Source organism: Nelumbo nucifera, chromosome 3 (genome assembly GCF_055504915.1).
Source record: "Nelumbo nucifera cultivar China Antique chromosome 3, China Antique-T2T, whole genome shotgun sequence".
Classification (NCBI taxonomy): domain Eukaryota; kingdom Viridiplantae; phylum Streptophyta; class Magnoliopsida; order Proteales; family Nelumbonaceae; genus Nelumbo; species Nelumbo nucifera.
The window spans coordinates 46,463,726-46,483,674 of NC_142651.1; the positions used below are offsets into that span (position 1 = coordinate 46,463,726).

The 19,949-nt window shown below is 36.2% G+C and overlaps 1 protein-coding gene and 1 non-coding gene across 2 annotated transcripts; one reads left to right on the top strand and one right to left on the bottom strand.

Annotated features, from left to right (window-relative positions):
- Positions 1-2,457: 2,457 nt before the first annotated feature.
- Positions 2,458-2,530, top strand: TRNAE-CUC (transfer RNA glutamic acid (anticodon CUC)). Its single transcript has one exon. It is a non-coding gene; the product is annotated as a tRNA-Glu (tRNA).
- An 8,369-nt stretch (positions 2,531-10,899) lies between these two features.
- On the bottom strand, positions 10,900-15,950 carry KAN2 (Homeodomain-like superfamily protein). Its single transcript, XM_010278527.3, has 6 exons — positions 14,968-15,950; positions 14,763-14,839; positions 13,729-13,771; positions 13,439-13,589; positions 12,196-12,253; positions 10,900-11,378 (listed from the first exon to the last, which is right to left on the bottom strand). Exons 1-6 carry the CDS (start codon positions 15,566-15,568, stop codon positions 11,259-11,261), a joined length of 1,050 nt encoding a protein of 349 aa, XP_010276829.1. The 5' UTR covers positions 15,569-15,950; the 3' UTR covers positions 10,900-11,258.
- Between the last annotated feature and the right edge of the window lie 3,999 nt (positions 15,951-19,949).

Here is a 19,949-nt window from a genome sequence, read left to right on the forward strand (position 1 = left end):
TTATTTCATAATTGATCACTCTTTGTTATCTTCTATTAAAAATGATTTATTAACCTTAAGTATATATTTACTTGCCACATATAACCAAAATAATTAACCTAGTTTTGACTTCATTACGTCTAACAACAGTGACTAAGGTATATTGTCTAGCTATCCCTATTACAAATAATGCATATGTGCTGCTTATGATTCGTAGTTTTAGCTGCAACTAAGTTTTTAGGACCTTGTCTCTATTTGTTAATTTGCACTGCAAAGTTGAATTGGATACAAATTTTGCACCCAGTTCAGTTTTGCATCCATTTGCTCTTTTATTCAATACAAATTTTGTACTTTTTGTCTTATTTTCACCCATTACCAGTGCAAATTTTGCATCTCAAAATTAAAGCTGATCTTACTCCTACCTCAATTCTCTCTCATGTATGTAAATTGAGGACCACATCATGTTACTTCCTACCTCGTTCCCAAATAGATACCATCCTCCTACCTCCATTCTTCTTTCAGTTAAAGCGGATACCATTTTATTTTTTACAAACAAATAAGATAAATTGATAAAGTTAAATCTGAAGCAAAAGTAAACCATAATTTACACTCAGCCTCTTTTTAATCTCACACATTTACACGAGTTCACATGAAACCCACACCACAAACAAACTAAGCCTTTAGGGTCAAATCAGGTAAGAAATATATAAACCATTCTATCTAGGGTATGGTTTGACTATGATATTAGAAACATGATATTTAAAAATCTTTTTGACCAATCAACCAGTATCATAAATGTGGTAACCTATTAAGTGGTATTTATCAAAGTTCACCGGGGGTTTTAATTGGACAAAGCTCTTCCATAATGTTACAATTAAGGCCATGTTTGGTTCAATTCTCATTCTTTCTCATTCTTACTCGAGATGAAATTCTAAAATGGACAAGAGTGGGTAAAATAGGCAATATGAGAAAATATTGTCATGAACCAAACATTTTTTCCTAAAAATGATTTTTTTTTTCAGAGTAATAAGTGTCCCATGTTGTTCATTTTTATTCTTAAAAAATTTTTGTGCTAGTATTCATAAACTGCCAGCCTAGTTCTCCAACAATCAATGTTTATGAGTTGGCATAGATGTTTTGTAAAAGTACTTTCTTAAAAGTGTTTTTATATAAGTATTTTTGTAAAAGTACTTCCATAAAAGTGCTCTTATAAAAGTACTTCATAAAGGTGCTTTCGTAAAAGTACTTCCATAAAGTGCTTTTATAAAAGTACTTCCGTAAAAGTGCTTTGACAAAAGTACTTTCATAAAGTGTTTTTATAAAAGTACTTTTGTAAAAGTGTTTTTATTAAAGTGCTTTCATAAAAGTATTTTTATAAAAGTGCTTTCATAAAAGTACTTTTAGTACTTTATAAAAGTTTTTTAATGTAAAAATACTTTTATAAAAGTGTTTTCGTAAAAGTACTTTATAAAAGTGCTTTCATAAAAGTACTTTTGTAAAAGTATTTTCATAAAAGTGCTTTTGCAAAAGTAAACATCCATGGCAACAGTTTTATAGGCAAAGTATAAGATGGGGCATGATTATTTTTCATGTTACAAGCTACTCAATTTTTTTGCTATGGGGCTGAAATGGCTGATTTTTCATTCTATAAAGAATGTAGCCCATGGCAAGAATTTTGTAACCAAACACTCTAATATTATTCATTCTTGCCTATTCTTGCCTAGAGTGAGCAAGAATTAAAAGAATAAGGCCCACAACAATGAACCAAACATGGCCTAAACATGGAGACAAAAATCATTCTCTTCTTGGAATCTATTGAATTATCTATAGTATACATGTACCTATAACATAAACTTCTACATTTGACAGCATACTACTAGGGTTGTTCATGAAACCAATCAGATAGACTGATTGGCCCCAACTTTACCGGAATTGGCCAATTTTCAATTATTTATGGTTGGTTTTAGTTCTTGATTTATGTTAACCCAAGAGGTTGGGTCAGTTTTGGGTTGGTCTTGTATAAACCGACCGAAACCGATCCAACCTAACTATATACATACAGATGTAGAGAGAGATTTTCATAATACCATTTAATATTTGAATTTTACCAGTGAAAACCTTACTTTTTTCAAATTGAACCATTCAACACACATAATTTTTATCTATTGAAAACATGGTGAAAAACTACTTCTAGGTTGTCTTTTGAACCAACTGGTCAATTAAATTGACTCAAACGGATTGACAGTTGTACCAAAGCCACTACCATAGTGATAAGGATTAGATGGAAACAGAAAATATCTTTTTGGGCAGCCAATATAAAATAAAGGAATTTTTGGACTGCAATCCCCCTCAGAGATCTGATTTGCAGTTTCCTCCTAGTAGCCCCCCTAAATCGCATCCTGCCCGTGTATTTGATATCAATTCACGGTCAGGATTCCGTACCCTAAAGATTCATTTATAAGATTTAATTATCTATCTTCCGTTGTAGTCTAGTTGGTTAGGATACTCGGCTCTCACCCGAGAGACCCGGGTTCGAGCCCCGGCAACGGAAATTTTGTATTTTCGCTAACGAACAGAAAACTGCTTTAGATTTTAGAAGAGTAGGGGAAAATCTATGCTGCCCGAACCGAAACACATGATTCGCATCCGGGACGTCATTACCTCGCTTTCGAGGGTCCAAGGGTTAGAAGGTCTGGGTTTGACTTTTGAGCATTTTGGGGATCGGATTTAGTATGCTTATCTGATCTGAACTGGTTTGTTTAAGGTGCTCTTTGGCAATTTTTGTTGGGTAATAGTATATAAGGCAACTTTTGCGGTTTAATATTAATAAAAGTAATATGTTTAAAAAAAATTCAAAAACAGGTTAACTTCTTAAAAATAATATCAATAAAGGGCAAAACCACTGTTCATTTTCTTCTTCTTGCCATTTGTTCACCAGAGTCGTCATCCACCGCCGCCTTCACCTTTGGCAACGTTGCCGGAGGTGGCCGGAGGCAGAGGTGGCAGCGGCGGTGCAGGTGATTTCTCTGTCCAATGCTGCCACCTCCGCCTCTGCCTCCGGAGACGTTGCCGGAGGTGGTTGAAGGCAGAGGTGGCGGCAGCGCTAATGGTCATTCCTTTGCCCATCGCTGCCGCCACCTCTGTCTCCACCCTTCTCTGGCAACATTGTCGGAGGCGGAGGCGGAGGTGGCGGCGTTGGACAGAGAAACCACCAGCACCGTCGCCGCCACATCCGACAACGTTGCTGGAGGCGGCGGCAGACGATAGTGGCGGGTGGCGGGGGGCGACGGCGGGCGGCAGCTTTGATGAACAAGGGGCAAGAAGAAGAAGATGAACAATGTTTTTGCCCTTTATTGATATTATTTTTAAAAAGTTAACCTATTTTTGAAATTTTTTTAATTATATTACTTTTATTGATATTATCGTTTGGTTAGAGGTGTGTCTTTCTACGCAAAAATAAGACTTGAATAAACAAAAAAGTGCGAGAAACTCCATTTTTAACTTTTTGAAATAAACTCAAATTGAGTTTCTCATGTCTTTTTAGGGCATTGTCTTTCAGTGGAAAAATCTTCTCCCAGCCAAACGGAGAAAGACTGAAAAGCGAGATGTCAGGCTTTTAAAAAGCCGATGATTCACACGAAAAGACGTGCCAAATAGGACCATATTTTGCTGTTCTTTTTATAAATTTTTTAAGGCTTAATTTGGAAGGAGTAAAAATTAATACAAATATATAGAGTATAAACCCTTATATTTTATATTATTTTTTATATATGTATTTATACTCTTTTCAAATTTCAAATTAAAGATTAGATTTATTCACAAACTGACCAGTTTTATGAAAATACTATGCCAATTAAATAGAATAAATAAGGCCAATGTAAAACAATGACCCATCAACCACAGCTTTTGGTTTGACAACCAACTGAATCTATAAGAATTATAAGAGCCATTCTTTGCCGACATCACATATTGGGTGCTGACATTATCCAAACCATGAAGAAATCTTTGGCAATCGTAAGTCTAAAGGTTTCTTTATATGTTTGAAAGATGTTTATCAGTTGGAATAATGAAATATTAGATTATTATTTTTTATTCTTTGACACGGGTTCGGGCGAGGTGACCAAAATTTTGCAACGAATCGACCAGTTAATGTATTAATTGGCCGATACAGTGAGTCACTTATACACTATTACAAACATTGTTTCGGGGTTTGATCTGTTTCAGGGGCAGGGGTATATGGGCTTTATACCGACCCCTCTTAACATGTTTGAAAAAAAAAAACTAAAACGCTCCAACGATACAAACCGATACATGTTGTGTTTAGAATGTTCATGGTTTCGTTTGAGGGTGTTTCAGTAATTTCTTGTATTGTCATCCCAGGTTGGGCTTATTGGTTTTGGAGCCTGTGGCTTGTATTCTTTGTTTCTTATCTAATACATTTTAGACCTTATCTTTTGAAAAAAAAGGTCTTAACTAGTTAATTTTCCTTATTGCATAAACAGATATTTACAATAATATCCGTATCCTTTTATAATAAAATGTCAGAATAGTGACATTCTCTTCTTTGAATATAATGCTAATTATAGAAATATGTATCTTCTAGTACATTTTTTCTTTTTCTTTAGAAAACTAGTTTACTTACTATAGTGATTTGTTTACAGAGATAATTCTTCTATCCTTAATTTTCAATTATTTAGAACATAAATATTTGTAAAATACATGAATATATATCATCTCTCAATGTCAAATATTGAATCATTAAGAGGGTGTACTCCAAAGTGGAATTTCTTCTTTTTCCCCCTTGTGGGTTATAGAAATAAAGATCTAACACCTCGTTCACATTCTTAAAACAAAAATATAGAAACATTTCTTGTGGTGTGATCTTGTTTCAACATGGAATCCAAAAACATATATATAATTTGATCAATTAAAACCCACTTGTGAATTTTGATAAATATCAGTTGATTGCTTAACATGTTTATGATACTGGTTGATTGATCATAAATTTTTTCAATATCATATTTTTCTGATACATTTATCCATGTTTATCTTTTTGAGGCAAAAATTGTAGTAAGTAGTTCATTTTTTTAGAGCAATACTTACTGTGCTATTTATCACATTATCTCATGAAGTTTTATAGATTCATAAAATTTAAAATCCCATACTCAAAAGAATTGTTTAAAATTAATGGAATTTTCTACTTTGGGCTGAAAAGAGAATTGATATTTTATTTTGTTTTCTTGATAATCTGAACGGATTGGAAGAGTGAGATGAATACTGAATTATTTGGATGGTTAAGATTGTTTGACTGGCCCTAGGTGGAGCCCACATGTTACACTAGACATGGGTTGACAACAAGAGCCAAGAGGTTGTAGAGGGCAGCAAAAGTATTAATTGTTGAAATTTTTTTTTTTCTGAACTTTCTGACACAGTTGCAAGGAAACCTCCTTTGTTAGAATGTCAATTATTATTGAGGCTGATTTCTACAGAAAAAAACAATAATAATAATAATAATAATAATAATAATAAAAAAGAGAATTTAAAGTTGTAATATTATCTTTGAGCAATTGATATAAAAGAAAATTTTGAAAAATAAATCAATCAATTTCATAAAAAGAGATTCAAAGGATTTGGACTAACGATTTATATGAAGAGAAAATTTAAAAAATAAACACTTTTGATAAAAAATAACTGCATGAATATTTTAAACATTTTAATACTTCTTTTTAAAAGATTTTAAGAAAGATGGTATATTTTACAACTATGCCACAGAGTTTAGGGAAAGTGATTGTAATTATCAAAGTTTAACGAAGGTTTCAGCAACAGCTAAAAAGTTCAGAGGCTTCAACAAATTACCATTACTGAAATTAGAATATACTTATCACGTGAGAATCACGAGCTCTAAGTCGACCAACCATAAGTCGACTAAAAGTGTAGAACTAACCAATGCGGCTCATCTCTCTCTCTAAAATTTGCAGCAAAAGTTGATATGTTGTAATCATGACAGCAATTATTGCTAAAAGGCAACCATGCAGAGCAGAGCCAAGTGTTCCTCCACGCGTGGCGCAGGAAGCTTCATACTACGACATCTTTCGTTCCTCCAACCAAACCTCTGAATATTTTACCAATTTTTCATTGTTCTTATCCCCATCACACCAAACCAAAAACAAAACTCCCCAACTACGCTTTTCTACTTCTTTCTTTTCCTCCTTAAATGCTCAACTGTTCCTTTTTCTCAGATTACTACCTCATCTGGTAACCCACCTTGCTAGGTTATTGTTGAAGTCAAATTTCTGAATATAACAGAAACTAAACTGAAATGGGTTTTGAATTAGCCCATTAAAATTGAAAATCACTAGAAGTTAAAAGTAGAAAGGCAGTAGTCAGAAAGCAACTTATTACCACAGACAGAAGAAGGGGTTTTCAGGGAAGCAAATAGATGGCAAGAGAAGAAGAAAACTGAGTCAGTATCCTTTAGACATCTATTCTGGGAGTTAGTTTTTGAATCGAATTGTAGATTTGTAGATTAGGATTGGGGTTGTAAAGAAATACAAAGGAGTACGGATTTTTTTTTTTTTTTTTTTGGTGAGAAAGAGATTGCTGTTCTGCATGAATTAATGCTTTTGGAGCTTCTCCTGTTGTGGGAGTATAGACAAATGTAGCCAGGATTTTCTATTTGTGGGGCTTCTGGTTTTCCTACGCAAGCAGCAGACTCAACACTCATGCCCATAGTAGCTGGCACCATTGTGGTGAAAAGGATAGTTCATTTCTGGTGCATGGAGATGACAAACGATGAGCCAAGGTCCCCTGTACTTAGCCAATTGGATGGTCAAAACCATCAGGTTGGTGGATAAGTCAATCTACACAATCTTAACAAATGAGCTTTAGAGGAAAAAAGGGACCTCTTCTAATGTATCCTATCACTCATTGGCATGAATCAGCTCTCCTGGGTTTAGCTTATTCAGGTTGAAAATGGCCAATTCAATTTGTCTTTGAATGTAAATAATAATATAAAAAGGGGTCAGGTTGGATAAGAGATAGGTGGAGACCCCAGTAGAGTTGAGAAATGCCAAACATTGCCAACCTCCAACCAAGGCCTGTTTGGGAAACAATTGACTAAACCCAGAAGAAAAAATTAAAAAAAAAAAAATCAAGTGGGTTTACTAAAATTGCCAACACATTGGTCTAGGGAAGAAAACTTTGGTAGGGGTCCAGTTATATATACATGGATTTTCATTATTGGCAACCTTGCATCTCATCTTTGGGCAGTGGGTTTGATATAAAGAAGAAAATTTGAGAGCTATCGTCACAATCCGGCAGTTGTGATGAGTCAATACCAGATCCTAGGACAATCTTTTAATCCTATATAGCAAGTTAATGCCCTTCACTCTCCATTATCAGGGTCAATTATGATGATGGAGGAATATCGATTAAGAGTCTTTCTCAATTTAAATATACCCACCTCCATTTTAGGTTATTCTGTTTTCTTCCTTTTTTTTCTTTCTTTTCTTTCTTTTTTCTTTTTAATTTGGACTTGATAATTGATACAACTACATATAGGAGCAACCAAAGGTGAACAATTAACCGTGTACCAGACCCAAAAATAGCTGGGTGTGTACACAATTAACTGATGCATCTGACAACAATAATGGAATTGAGGAGGGGTCTGATTATGTTTCGTTCATATATTAGGAATGCATCCATAGTTGGGTCTGCTGATGGGTATAAACAAAGATAAGTGAATTCATGAATCTAGGAAATTGATGTGGGGTCAGAAGATTTTTAGATGGTCTGGGCCCCCAAAACTTGCTACATGCCTCATAAGATCTTTCACTTATTTCGTCCAAATGAGTAAAAGTAAGAAAAATTAAAAGCATTATCACTGGATCATCTGATCAAACTAGGTTTTTAGTTACTTTATCTCTTAGTTGGCACCCATGCAAGGGATCATCCTGATTCTTTGAAAGTTCGACTAGGAAATCACAGGGGAAATTAAAGTTCCATGGGTCCAAAAGCTGTAAGCACAGTTATATTAGTTTTTGAGTTCTTTCTTTCCTTTCTTTCTTTCTTTATATTTATTCATCTCTTTTAGGTCTATGACATAGCTCAAATTTAGCATTTTTTTTTCTGATTTTAATGACATAGCCCATCCATGTGGGGTCTTGGGAGGGGTAGACTGGATATGGTCCTAACCTTCAGCATTTTCTGCTCAAAGTGGCTGTTCTTAGACCATTACACCAAGCAGTGACTCCTATTTTCACCATGAAATATTAAAAAAGGAAAAAAAAAGACCAGCTCTAGCTTGAACTGTGAAATTGATGGTCCATATGGGATCAACATGGGTGTCTCCGAACTCAACCCATTGACATGGTAAGTTTTGCAAAACCTCAGCCAAAGAAAAACCAAATGAAATAATATTATATTAACCCAAATAGTGGATGATTGATTACTAGCTATTTTCATTTAGACCCTTCATAAGAGAATATCATCCTTGTACTTTGTATTAATATTAGTAAGTAATGAAGAATAATAAGGTGAACTCTATCTAATTGATCATGAAAGCAGATTTATATGTATTGGATAGAAAAGCACAAATTCTATGGTACACAAACATGTTTTGTAATGTTGGCACTACAAATCATTAAGCTATAAGTATTGCAAACCCAAGTTGCATATGTTGTGTCCTTATTCACAAACAGCAATTTTGTCCGGGGTGCAACATTTACAGCCTGAAGTGCAGGGATTTACAGCCTAGTAGTGCTTTAGTGGTACCCACCTAATGCAAAATATGTTCCTATATTGTAGCATTTCTCATAAAAAACTTTCAAGTCATTTATGTCCTTGGAAATTGGGATGGATTAAATAGGACTGCTGTAAAATCAAGTCATTTCCCACCAAAAGGATTTCTGTTTCTTGCTTTCTTTCTTTCTTTTTTAATTTTATGTGGAATATGGCAAATATAGACTGAAGCATTAGCCTTTCAAAAGTACTGAAATAAAAAGTTAATTTGATTCTACTTTGTTCTGACATTCACATTGGCTCAGCATTTATCTGAATCTATATTGGTTCGCCTTCATAGAATTTTGTGAAGCTTTATCTAAATCTATATCCCACGACTATGAAATTTGTCATCACCAGTCACATATTGGTTCAGCATTTTCTTTTTCAATTTATATATGGAATCTGGCAAGTATAGACTGAGGTATTAGTCTTTCAAAAGTACTGAAAAAAAGTTGGATTCTACTTTGTTCCGGCATTCAACTCTCAATTAGGTGTTCTACATGAAACTTTATCAGAATGTAACTTCATTTACTTGTTAGTCATTTGAAAACCACAAAGAACAAGGCCAGCCTCCCTAATTAATTAGTAATTTAGAACTAATCTAATTGATTTGAGAACAAAGTGCAGCCTCCCAAGTACCACCAGACTTGGACAAGATGGGACCTTGAAAAAGTAGAACTTACTAGGGTCTGAATGGTACTAAGGGGACATTTGACAATAGCTGAAATGGCTGAACTGAATGACTTACTGCTTTGTCTTCTAGTGGATCAATATTTAGGAATATGCATGATAACCATTCTGACATGTAATTCAGTCATTAAGGAACTCAGAACTTACTGAGTGAGTAATTCACTTAGTCATGGAATCGGTGGTTGCTAATCCTAGTTGGGTGTTCTTAATGATTTTCTTCTGGTGTGTATAGGTTTTGACACACAGAATATCATTTGGGTACAGGCTTGGAGATAAAACCATAATTAAGCACCTTTCTCTTGGTTGCTCAATGATCTAATTTCTTAGAAGACAACAGATCAAGGTTGATTTATCCAGTTAGTAGAAGAACTAGGGCTCACATGGATCTGTGATGAAGTTAGGTCATAACCCATATCTCCTCAGATGGAAGAACTTGGACAGATAAGCCTGGCAGAGGCCTGTGTCACGTGTCGTTGCTGATGACATGTCAGGTTGAATGCAGCTGAGCCACACAAGGGCAGGTTAGGTTGGCGGATTGCTAGCCAGTCTCCTTAAATTCCTTACCAAAAATAAAAAAAATACAATACAGAAGAGAGAGTGGAATGGACACCAAAGTTAGAATATGATGACAAGACTGTTTAAGGATGCATATCCAGAACAGGAATAGAAGGATTGGAAGCTTCATTTTGTCCAGTAGCAATCCCAGTTGAGTTTCCATGATTTATGCAATCTCTCTTAGTTGTTGAGTTTTGGCTGGTTTCAATGAGAAGGAGAATAAAGAAGAATACTATTAGGGTGACTCTGATTCTACACCACAAACTGGCAAACAGAAGAGCTAAGACACAGATAGGGGCTGATAGGGACAAACAGACAGACACAGACATTAAAAACATCAATTGAGGTCCATGAACTTGATTTTTCTCTCAACATTATTTCCACCGTCAGTAGCAGCTGTTTTAATTTAATAATTATAGTTGTGATCCCCAACTCAAGCAATAAAGCAAATTCACCAAGTTCACTTACAATCACAGATTCAGAATAAACAATTATCAAATGATAACTGCAAAATCCGGGTCGGGTTAACAATTTTCCAACCCAGACCCGATCACATCTAAACTAATAACCAGGTTGGAATTAGCTAAGGCTATCATGGCAGGAGTAGAATCTAAACTGAAAACTAAGGCTATCATGGCAGGAGTAGAATCTAAACCAGGTTGGAATTAGCTAACTTGAAAAGAAAAAGTGATGATGGGCTTGTAGTCGGGTACACGTTCGGGTCAGAGAATATCTCCCCTAATTTTGTGTTCTTTTCTTTTTCTTTACTTTTTCTCATCCCTTTGTTGGAAAAGCGTAAAGTGGTAGCACGTGCGAATGCCTAAGAACGAAGAAAGACCCTCTCGACTCCTTTGTAGAAATCAAATTTTTCTGTGTAAAAGGAAAGAGCTCAAATTGCAATTACCAATGCAAGGATCATATTCCACTTTAACAATTAACACCTCTCTCTCTCTCTCTCTCTGAGAAGTGAGAAGTATCAAGTGCCAAACTTACAAAAATAAAATTAGATTTCATATTTACGTTGGAATATAATATGCTGCTTTGGGTCTCACAGCTTGATAGGAAGGACATGCTTTTTCACCTTCTCCTTTTTTCTGCTTTCTGTCTCTTTTGTCTCCTTGTCTTTCTTTCTTTTCTCTCTCTTTCTTTTTCTTTCTTTCTTTTCTCTGATTTCCAAGTGGGTACCTGATTCTCATTACCAACCCTTCAGAGATATAATGATTTCAAAATGAGTACTCCAGCAGATGATGAGATCAAAGTGCCCTGCCTAAGGTGAACTCCAGATTGGGCTTCTTGGGGCTCGTCCCTGTGTGGCTTGATGCGTTCAAATCCGATATTCTTTCATAGTTTAAGTTCTTTGGGTCCATGTCCTTCTGAAAGGAGAAGAATATAATAAAAAGAAAAGCATAAGAAATTGAAACAAGTCTTAGAACTAATGGTAATAAAATAAAGAACTGAGAATGAAGTCTGTTTGACCATGAGAACATATATCCCCATGAACATGATTGCTGTCACTCTCAAACAACCTACCCTAAAACTCCTTAATCTGGGCCATCCATCACCTTCCTACTGATGGGTCATTTCCTAATGAGGTGGATAGAGGTTATAACCTCAGATCCCAATACTGTAAAGTTATATAACCTGGAACTGGATATATAGCTGGACTAAGATCAATCAAGGTTGAAGCTTAATGGTGGGTTTATGGATTTGTGCCTTTTCTACCAAAATGAAGAACCAAACAAGATAAAAGAAAAATGGAGCAATCTCCTATACAAAAATGGTGCTCTACCAATAATATGGAAAAGGGAGATCAATTGGCAGCTTGGTGGGTAGAGCTCAATACTGTGAAGAATTTTGCATCTGTGAGGATGCTGGACCTTAGCTGTACCACATACTATCTCTTGTATAAGTTTTCTGTATTCCATGAACTCGCTTGTGGTGGGAGTCTTGGATTTTGAAAATAATACAATTGCCCCTTGACTTTGTAAATGACAAAACTACCCTTTGAAAGGTTTTTGTCTTTTCTGTTGTTCCCCCCCCCCTCTAGATTTCTTTCTTGATGAAAAGAGAGGAGAACTAGAATTTATTCCATCTCTCGTCATTCTAAGTTCCTATATTGAACGTTTTCAGTTGCTGGTCAAATTCAGAAGCTCAAGGTTAAGACAAGGGTTTTAACTTTTAAGTGGGTACCTCGAAAGGTGGTGTGCTTCCTCCCGAATCCCTTAGTTTTCCATGCAACCAAGCTTCCCTGCAACAAACCACATCACAGAGAACGAATATTTTCTATCAGTGGAAGCCATGCATGAAAAAAAAAAGCAAACTGATAAAAGAAAGCGATCTTTTACTATTAACCTGTTTACAACTCCATAGCTTTATCGTTCGTGCTGATTGAAATAAAGTTGAAACCCCATGTGATAGCCCATTATCCATAACAAGAAATTACAAGGAAACTTCATTGAAGCTTAGCTTTGGCACCAAGCTTTCTACCTTATGGGCCTCATTTGCTTGCCCCTAAATGCCCCCACAAAATCCCAAGGAAAGAGATATTTCCACTACTCAGTCGGGTTTGTCATCGATGCATGCCTTGGAATGGTAGGAGGGGGTAGTTCCTTCACTTTCTTTTCCAGCTACTAGAAGGAATTATTGCTCCATCATGGTGTTTCAGTGCCCAACTATCTAGACTGATAGAACAAAGCAGATACCACTTATGCTTCTTTTTGTGATCACTTGAGCTTTTTGTTTCTTGTTTTTGTGTTTTGCACTCACACCCATACACCAGATTCATCCAGATACTAGCTAGTTGAGCAAATACAACATTAGTGTTCTGTGTAGACGACTAACATAATTGAGTCCCAATTGATTTCTTGAAATGTCGTCGTATATTAATGGATATGAATGAAGCTACACGAGTATCTGTAACTGAGAACATTTGTTTTTTTTCTCTTTTTTGGTGAAGCTGTACCTGAGGCTAGTTTTGGCTACCAATGGAGTTGAAGTGGTATTTCTCGGCCTGAGAGGCTCTATGCTATCACTAGAAATTGCAAACTTATATCTTAAATGTAGACAGACATCTATGGTCATATTAAGTATCCGTATCCACATAAGTTCTTTCTTGTTTTGCTGTCAAAAGTAGTTTTTTTTTCTTTTCTTTCCTTTTTTTTTTGTTTGGGGGGGGGGAGGGAGTGGGGTTTTAAAGCCTCAATCTCACACAACGATACTCATCCAGTACTTCAGTTAATAAACATGGATATACTTATTTGCGGGTAAAAAATGATATCATCAGTTAGCTATCAAGAACTCATCGAGACAACCGAGTAGGTACTCAATCCATTCATTGGCAAGCTTCCAATCAAAACTCAAGAAGATTCAAAACATGGGTCCTATTATATCTGTTGTACATCAAAACAAAAAACTGATTCAATTATGGTCTCACCTTGAAGAATTGCTCCAGAGACCACGATAGTCCTGATCTTGGTGCATGCTTGGCCTGCCCTGTTGTACAGTTAGCTCAGACCCTCGTGAATCGAGCATGATGTCATCAGAAACCTCTCCTGCTGAACCATTTTCAAATCCATCCGGTTGGCCTGGCATATTAACAACAATGAATCATCCATCATACCAGAAAACCATTTCCAGGGACACCACTCATCAAGCGCCACTTAGCTCTATCACTAGAAGAAAATCACAACAAGAGTAGAGACATATAAAAAACACAGTGAGTACCAGATGCTGCAGGTCGGTCTGTAGTTTTTACAGTTCGATACATCTGCAACCAAATGTATATCACAATAATTTCATCAGCATCGTTAGCTACACCCACAAAAATGGTGCAGAATTTTCACAGAAGACCATTATTACAACCCCAATTCCTTACATAGACAACACAAATGAGCGAAAGCTCACGTCTTAATACGGTGGCAGTACATACAGTATGCGAGTATGAGGCAGAATGTGAGCCATAATCATGTATGGTTGCATGTATGTATGCATGAATGGATGTATGTGTGACTCTATGTACGGACGTAAGAGGTTAACCACGGTTTTGGGTTTGGTTGGGAAACCCGGGGGAAGAAGAAATCATTGAGAAATGATGGCGTTTCGTACTTGGATATTTGCTGTTTTTTCCTGTAAAAGGAAAAACTATTGATCTTTGTTTAATAAATAGTAAGTGATCTTAATCTTAATATATTATTACAGAATGTGTAGATTGGAATTATAGCTAGGAAGCTCGTTGTTGTTGTTGATGTTTAATCTAGTAAAATCGGTCAGAAAATCGGCTAGGCTCGGCTAAGACTCAGCTTTGAATTTCTTGCACTTTGTCTTACTCGTCTTCTGAAATGAATATTTATAATATTTTAAGAAAAATTTTCCGCCTATGTTTTTCTCTTAGTAGAATGGTTTCTTCTTCCAAGCAAAAAGTTGCCTGTTAACTTGCAGAACCCACAAATCTCAAAGAGAAAAAAGAAAGAGAGAAGTTGAGGGTTTGAGAGACCCTTTGCAGAGAAATCTCGGAATTTGCAATGTCTGTGATAAGCTTTCCAGTAATGTAGGCCGGAAAAAACGCAACTTTAAGCTTAGAAAACACCATGAGAACTGCATCAAAGACTGCAGATTAAAAGCGTAAAAGAAAGAAAAAAAAAGCGGAAATTAAAGAAGATACTTCCAGATTTCCTCAACTTATGAAAACTATATTTGATTTTCATGGCTAAGATCGAAAAACCCAGATGAGATTTGTAAAGGTAGTGAGGTTCTTTTACCTGTAAATGAGATTTTACATGAGCCAAAGTGAGATCCTTTACATCCATGAGCTCAAGAACTGATTTGGGTGTAGCCCCTAAAACCCATAAGAAATAATCAACACAACATCAATCAAGACCATTTTCAGCTTTTTAAGCTCATAAGATAAAATTGGGTGCTGTATGGAAGAAAATAAAACGGAAAAAAGGGAAAAATAAATCCTACTTTCATGGCCACCCAATAGCTCAACTGCGTGAACGAAGCGGGCATGGAGGGTGGTAGTCCATCGCATTCGAGGAGCTCTCATATTTCGCTTTGCTGGAAACCTCGACAAGAATCTCGATCTCATGAGACTTTGAGAAGGGAAGGAAGTAGATGTAGTGGGGGCGGTGGTAGTTGCAGAAGAATCGAGAGTCTGTTGTGGGACAAAAGGGAAGGACGAAGGTAGGTTATGGTAGACAGGAATTCCTCTTATGGGCTTTAAGAATCCAAGCTCTTGGTGAAGTCCTTGTTGATGTAGATGTTGATGTTGCTGGTTTTGATGATGCTGTTGATGATTGACATGGATAAGATTGCTGTGACCATGGTGAAGAAGATGATGAAGATGATTGGAGTTAGGTTCTGACGCCCTGCTGGGATTTGACAACGAGAGCTCGAAACTGGTATTGGGTTTGGCAGCTGAAGTGATGGTGTTATTGGAATCTAGGGCTCGTTTCCAAAAACCCAAGTGTAGCTCTTCATCTGTTCTCCTCCATCCTGATGTGGGTTTGCTGTTTGGGGGACTAATTTGAAGTGATAAATCCGGTTGGGCTGGAAAAAGCTCCATCACGAGCAAAGAAACAGCTTCTGTAACTCTTTACAGTTGTTTTCCCTTTCTTCCTAAGCTTCTTCTCCTTCTCGGTGTCAGTCTAGCTTCTTGGTAAAAGGTATAAGCTTCGAGAGAACCAATGAAATGGATGACGAATTTTAGGTTAAGATTTCAGGGTTTTATTATGATGGTGCTGATCAATTATAGTTGCAGAGGTGCGAGGGTTGGGGGAGAGGGGTGAATGAGAGTGTGCGCGAGATAGGGAGAGATACAGACACAGACACAGACACAGAGAGAAGGTCGAGCGGAGGACAAGGTGTCAAGTGAAATGGTTGTTTCTCGCTTGTTTGTGTGAAGTATGTGTGAGAAAATGACACTTAATGAGGCTAGAGAGAGAGAGAGAGAGAGAGAGAGAGAGAATGAAAAGGCGAGAGCGGAGTTTTCTTTTGTGGACGTGGATTGGGCCCGTTGTGTATGGAGAGAGAGAGAGAGAGAGAGAGAGAGATGCTTAACACATTGATTCCTTTTTCACTCCTTTTTCTTTGTTTTCCTTGAGAGAAAGGGAAATTTTAGTGAAAGCTTTAACGTGTGCATTTGTCTCTCAAACCACTAAGGCCAAACTCTGTTTGTGCTTCTTTCAATAAATCCTAATTTCACTATTGGGACAATTTACTCAATCCAGCCCTAATTTCCACGTCCTTGAGGTTGCTTATTTCCTGTTTATATTCACCCATAATTGATAACCCTAGTTCTTATCACCTAAGTCATTTGTAGCTTTAGATCAATATTGTTAAACTGGGTAGACCGGACGGTCAGACCATTTGGACCAGGAACAACAATCAAAAGCTGTTTTTGGCATTCCTGGTTCTTAGCTAGAAATGTTGACTCTGTAAGAGTTGCTCCAAAAGGAGATATATTATTATGTGTTAAGCATGTAGTTATTATAAACTTATTTTGATGTAAAATAGTTTTAAAAGATAATCTAAAACTATTTATTATTTCTAAGTTTTATTTTTCACATTTTTCATTTAAATGATTCTAGTCATCCGGTTGGTCAAACCACTCAACCCACAATCCAGTGATCAAAGCAATTTTTGGCCTGGTTCGAGTCTGACATTGCTTTAGATGAGCAATCAATACTTTCAACTTTTTAAACAATTATCTCTTTTTAATTAATATTGTCTTTTTCCCCTTAATTTGGACTAAGAGCAAAAACTACATCCTCAAGGCTATGTTTGGTTTAATAAAAAATAAGAGAGGAAAAAAAAAACAGAAAGTTGAGTGAAAGTTCTTAACAAATTTTATGAATCCTTGAGGGCTTCCCCTCAACTTTCTGTTTCTCTCTTATTTTATTTCAATCAAACCAAACACATCTTAAAGGAAGTAGCTTGAAAAGCATGCCAATTTAATGGTCCAACCATTCTGATCAACTGTCTATTTTTAGATGATAGACAAATTATTATAATGGGTCTCTGTAATATGGTCAATGTCCATATACAGATTGATTATTGTACAGTCACAGATCTGATAGCTCTCTGAACCCTTGTATAAGGTATGAAATGTACATGGGCTGGGTTTAATCCCTCCCTGCAGTAATGTATTTTTTTTTTTATTGTGGACTGTTACTTCTAGGTCATTTTCTAATTTCAAATGATCAGCTGGACTTAGCTCCCTTTTTCTTCATGGTCCAGCCCTGATCAGATCATACATCTAATAGGGGACCCCTGGATTATTGGGCACATGCATTCACATTATCATCCTTTTCTGTATAAGTCCTTTTGTCTAACCTTATCACCCTCATCACTCACTGTACACAAAGTACTTCTGCCATTAAATAAGTGAAACAAAATGAGGAATTTTATTAGACAATCTGAGCAGCAGCCACATGTAAGGGTTTCAGTTTGCAAGAGCTCATCAAAAGCCTATAATATTATTGCTATTTATTCATGGGAAGAAAGAAAATGAATTCTTGTTTCCAGGAATAACACATGCAGTGTGTAAGGCATCACAGCACTGTTCATGTAATTCTTTTCTTTCGCTACTTTCTAATAGCTTAAATGACATTTTGGATGCATTGTCATGTCACATATTCAAAACTGTACCGGGTCATATCTCTCTATTAAGCAAAGGAAATGTGGTGACTGCAGCTAGATATGCAAATTAATTTGGATTAAGAAGTGAACAGCCCATGGGGGTGGGGGGGCCCTTTCAATTAATGTGAGATATAGACCAGGGTCCAATGTACTTAACCATTACCCAATTCCAAGCACTTTCTAGGAACTAAAAAGTCAATCTCTACCACCCACCCATGGGCCCTTATTTCCTCAACTAAAGTAATATGAATGAAACCATCCATAGTCCAGTTTATTCAACTACAATTCAATTAGGTGCAGATGGTTTCAAAGGGGTGGATTCGAGTCGAGCTGAGTTGAATGCTTAGTTATTCGAGTTTGGCTTGTTGAAACTGTGTCAGGTTCGAGCTCGAGCTTGAGTTTGATTCGAGTTAGAGACTTGAGCTCAAGCTCGACTCAGTTCAAAGCTCACAAAATCGAGATCGGTTTGGCTCGAGCTCAACTGCAAGCCAAGTTTTTTTTTTCTAAAAAATAAAAATTATACATATAAAAATATTTTTTATTATACATATAAAAAATAAAAAAAGCATACATATAAAAATGTCTTTATTTTACATACAAAAAATAAGAATTATAAAAATTATTTGCTATTATACAATAAAAATAAAAAATATTATATATAATAAAAATTATTTATTCTATATACTTATATGTATATGTATATCTATGTATGTATGTATGTATATAATAAAAAATATTTATTTATTATACTAGGCTCGCGAATCGAGCTTCACTATGCTCGAGCTCGGCTCGATTAGCAAACGAGCCTATATATCAGGCTCGAGTCGAGCTCGAATAGATCGTGAGAAGCTCAGCTCGTGGCCACCCCTAATTTCAACTGGGTTGGTCTGATTTAATTCAAATCTTATTCAAATATTGGATTGGGTTATTAGTTTGAGTAGTAGCATCGACATATAAGCTAGAAACAATTTAAAAGCAAATTTTAAGCGATTTTCCATTACATAAACACAGTTTGAGAAACTATATAGAGGCCATTGTCTGTTGGCTGCTGCTTTGTGGTGATATTTTGGACTGTGAGGATAGCCAAATTGATAGTGAATTGCTGAGGATATTGCTTGAGGACTCCTGGGATTGAGCAGCCCCTAGTCTTGTGTAATTGTTTTCCTTGATGTAACCCAAAGAGAGAAAAAAAAAAAAATCCCCAGGCGTTAGGTCTGTATCCTAATCCATCCTCCCAAGAACTTTGATAACTGACTGGGACCAGAGTTGAGTAATGGCCATTGACTGACAAAGGGAGTTGAGACGTGGTGATGCCTCCTCCCCCAAGTCTAGTGACTTAATTACTTTAAAGGCTATAACAGTTTACTTGACTATTTGCATCAGTGAAAATTTGCATACATTATTGACTAGCAGGTGAAAAACTGACTGAATAAAAAGTTTCCTTTTGGGTTCTTTTTTCACTCCTTTTAGAAAGGAGGGAATGCTCCTTTTGATGGTGGATGTTAAGCCATAACATCTATGTTATCATGATAAGTTGAAGATTCTTTCAAACATAGGCAACGTGGCCTTTGTTGTCTACCGTTGGAAGGACCAACTTGTTTTTACAACTCAAATTTCAGAATTGAATTAGATTGTTCTTGGATTGGAGGGGTGGAAGTGGAAAGCCAGAGTGGAATCCACACTTCACTGGAATATGGAAATTGGAATGACTACCCCCATCCTTCCATTTTCCATTGAAGTGGCAAAAACATGGCAAGAAATCCACTACTTCCTGTATTAATTCCTCAGGGTCTATTTTCAAAGCCAAACAAAAGAATATAGAGAGTACATAATTATTTCTTATCTCTCTTTTCTTCTTCTGTCTTAATTCCAAGAACAATCTTCTAGAAAGGTAGTTTGAAAATTTCCAAATTACAATATTCTTTTAAGCAATACTATTGTACAGAAACACATTTATTGAAAAATGTTGTTAAGCTGTAATGTTGCATATATACCTGAGGTTGTAATGGAATGCTGTACCTTAAGACCACCAATTGTCACATGGTATGTGGATGTGCTTTTCATGGCTCCCCACATAGCTGGTCCCCTATTTCATTCTTATTCCAAGGTCAGGTCTGGTTACCAAAGAACAATGTAAGTGTTTATTTTCTAGTGGTCTTAGTGACCCTTGTACTGTCAATGAAGTTGGTGAGTGTGACTGAAGAATGAAAGAAAAGAATGCGAGCACAAAGGGGGAGTTCTGGCAACCTACGCGCAGTCTGTCGTTCGACAAGCATCCTTATCGAACGGAGAAAACATGTTTATTG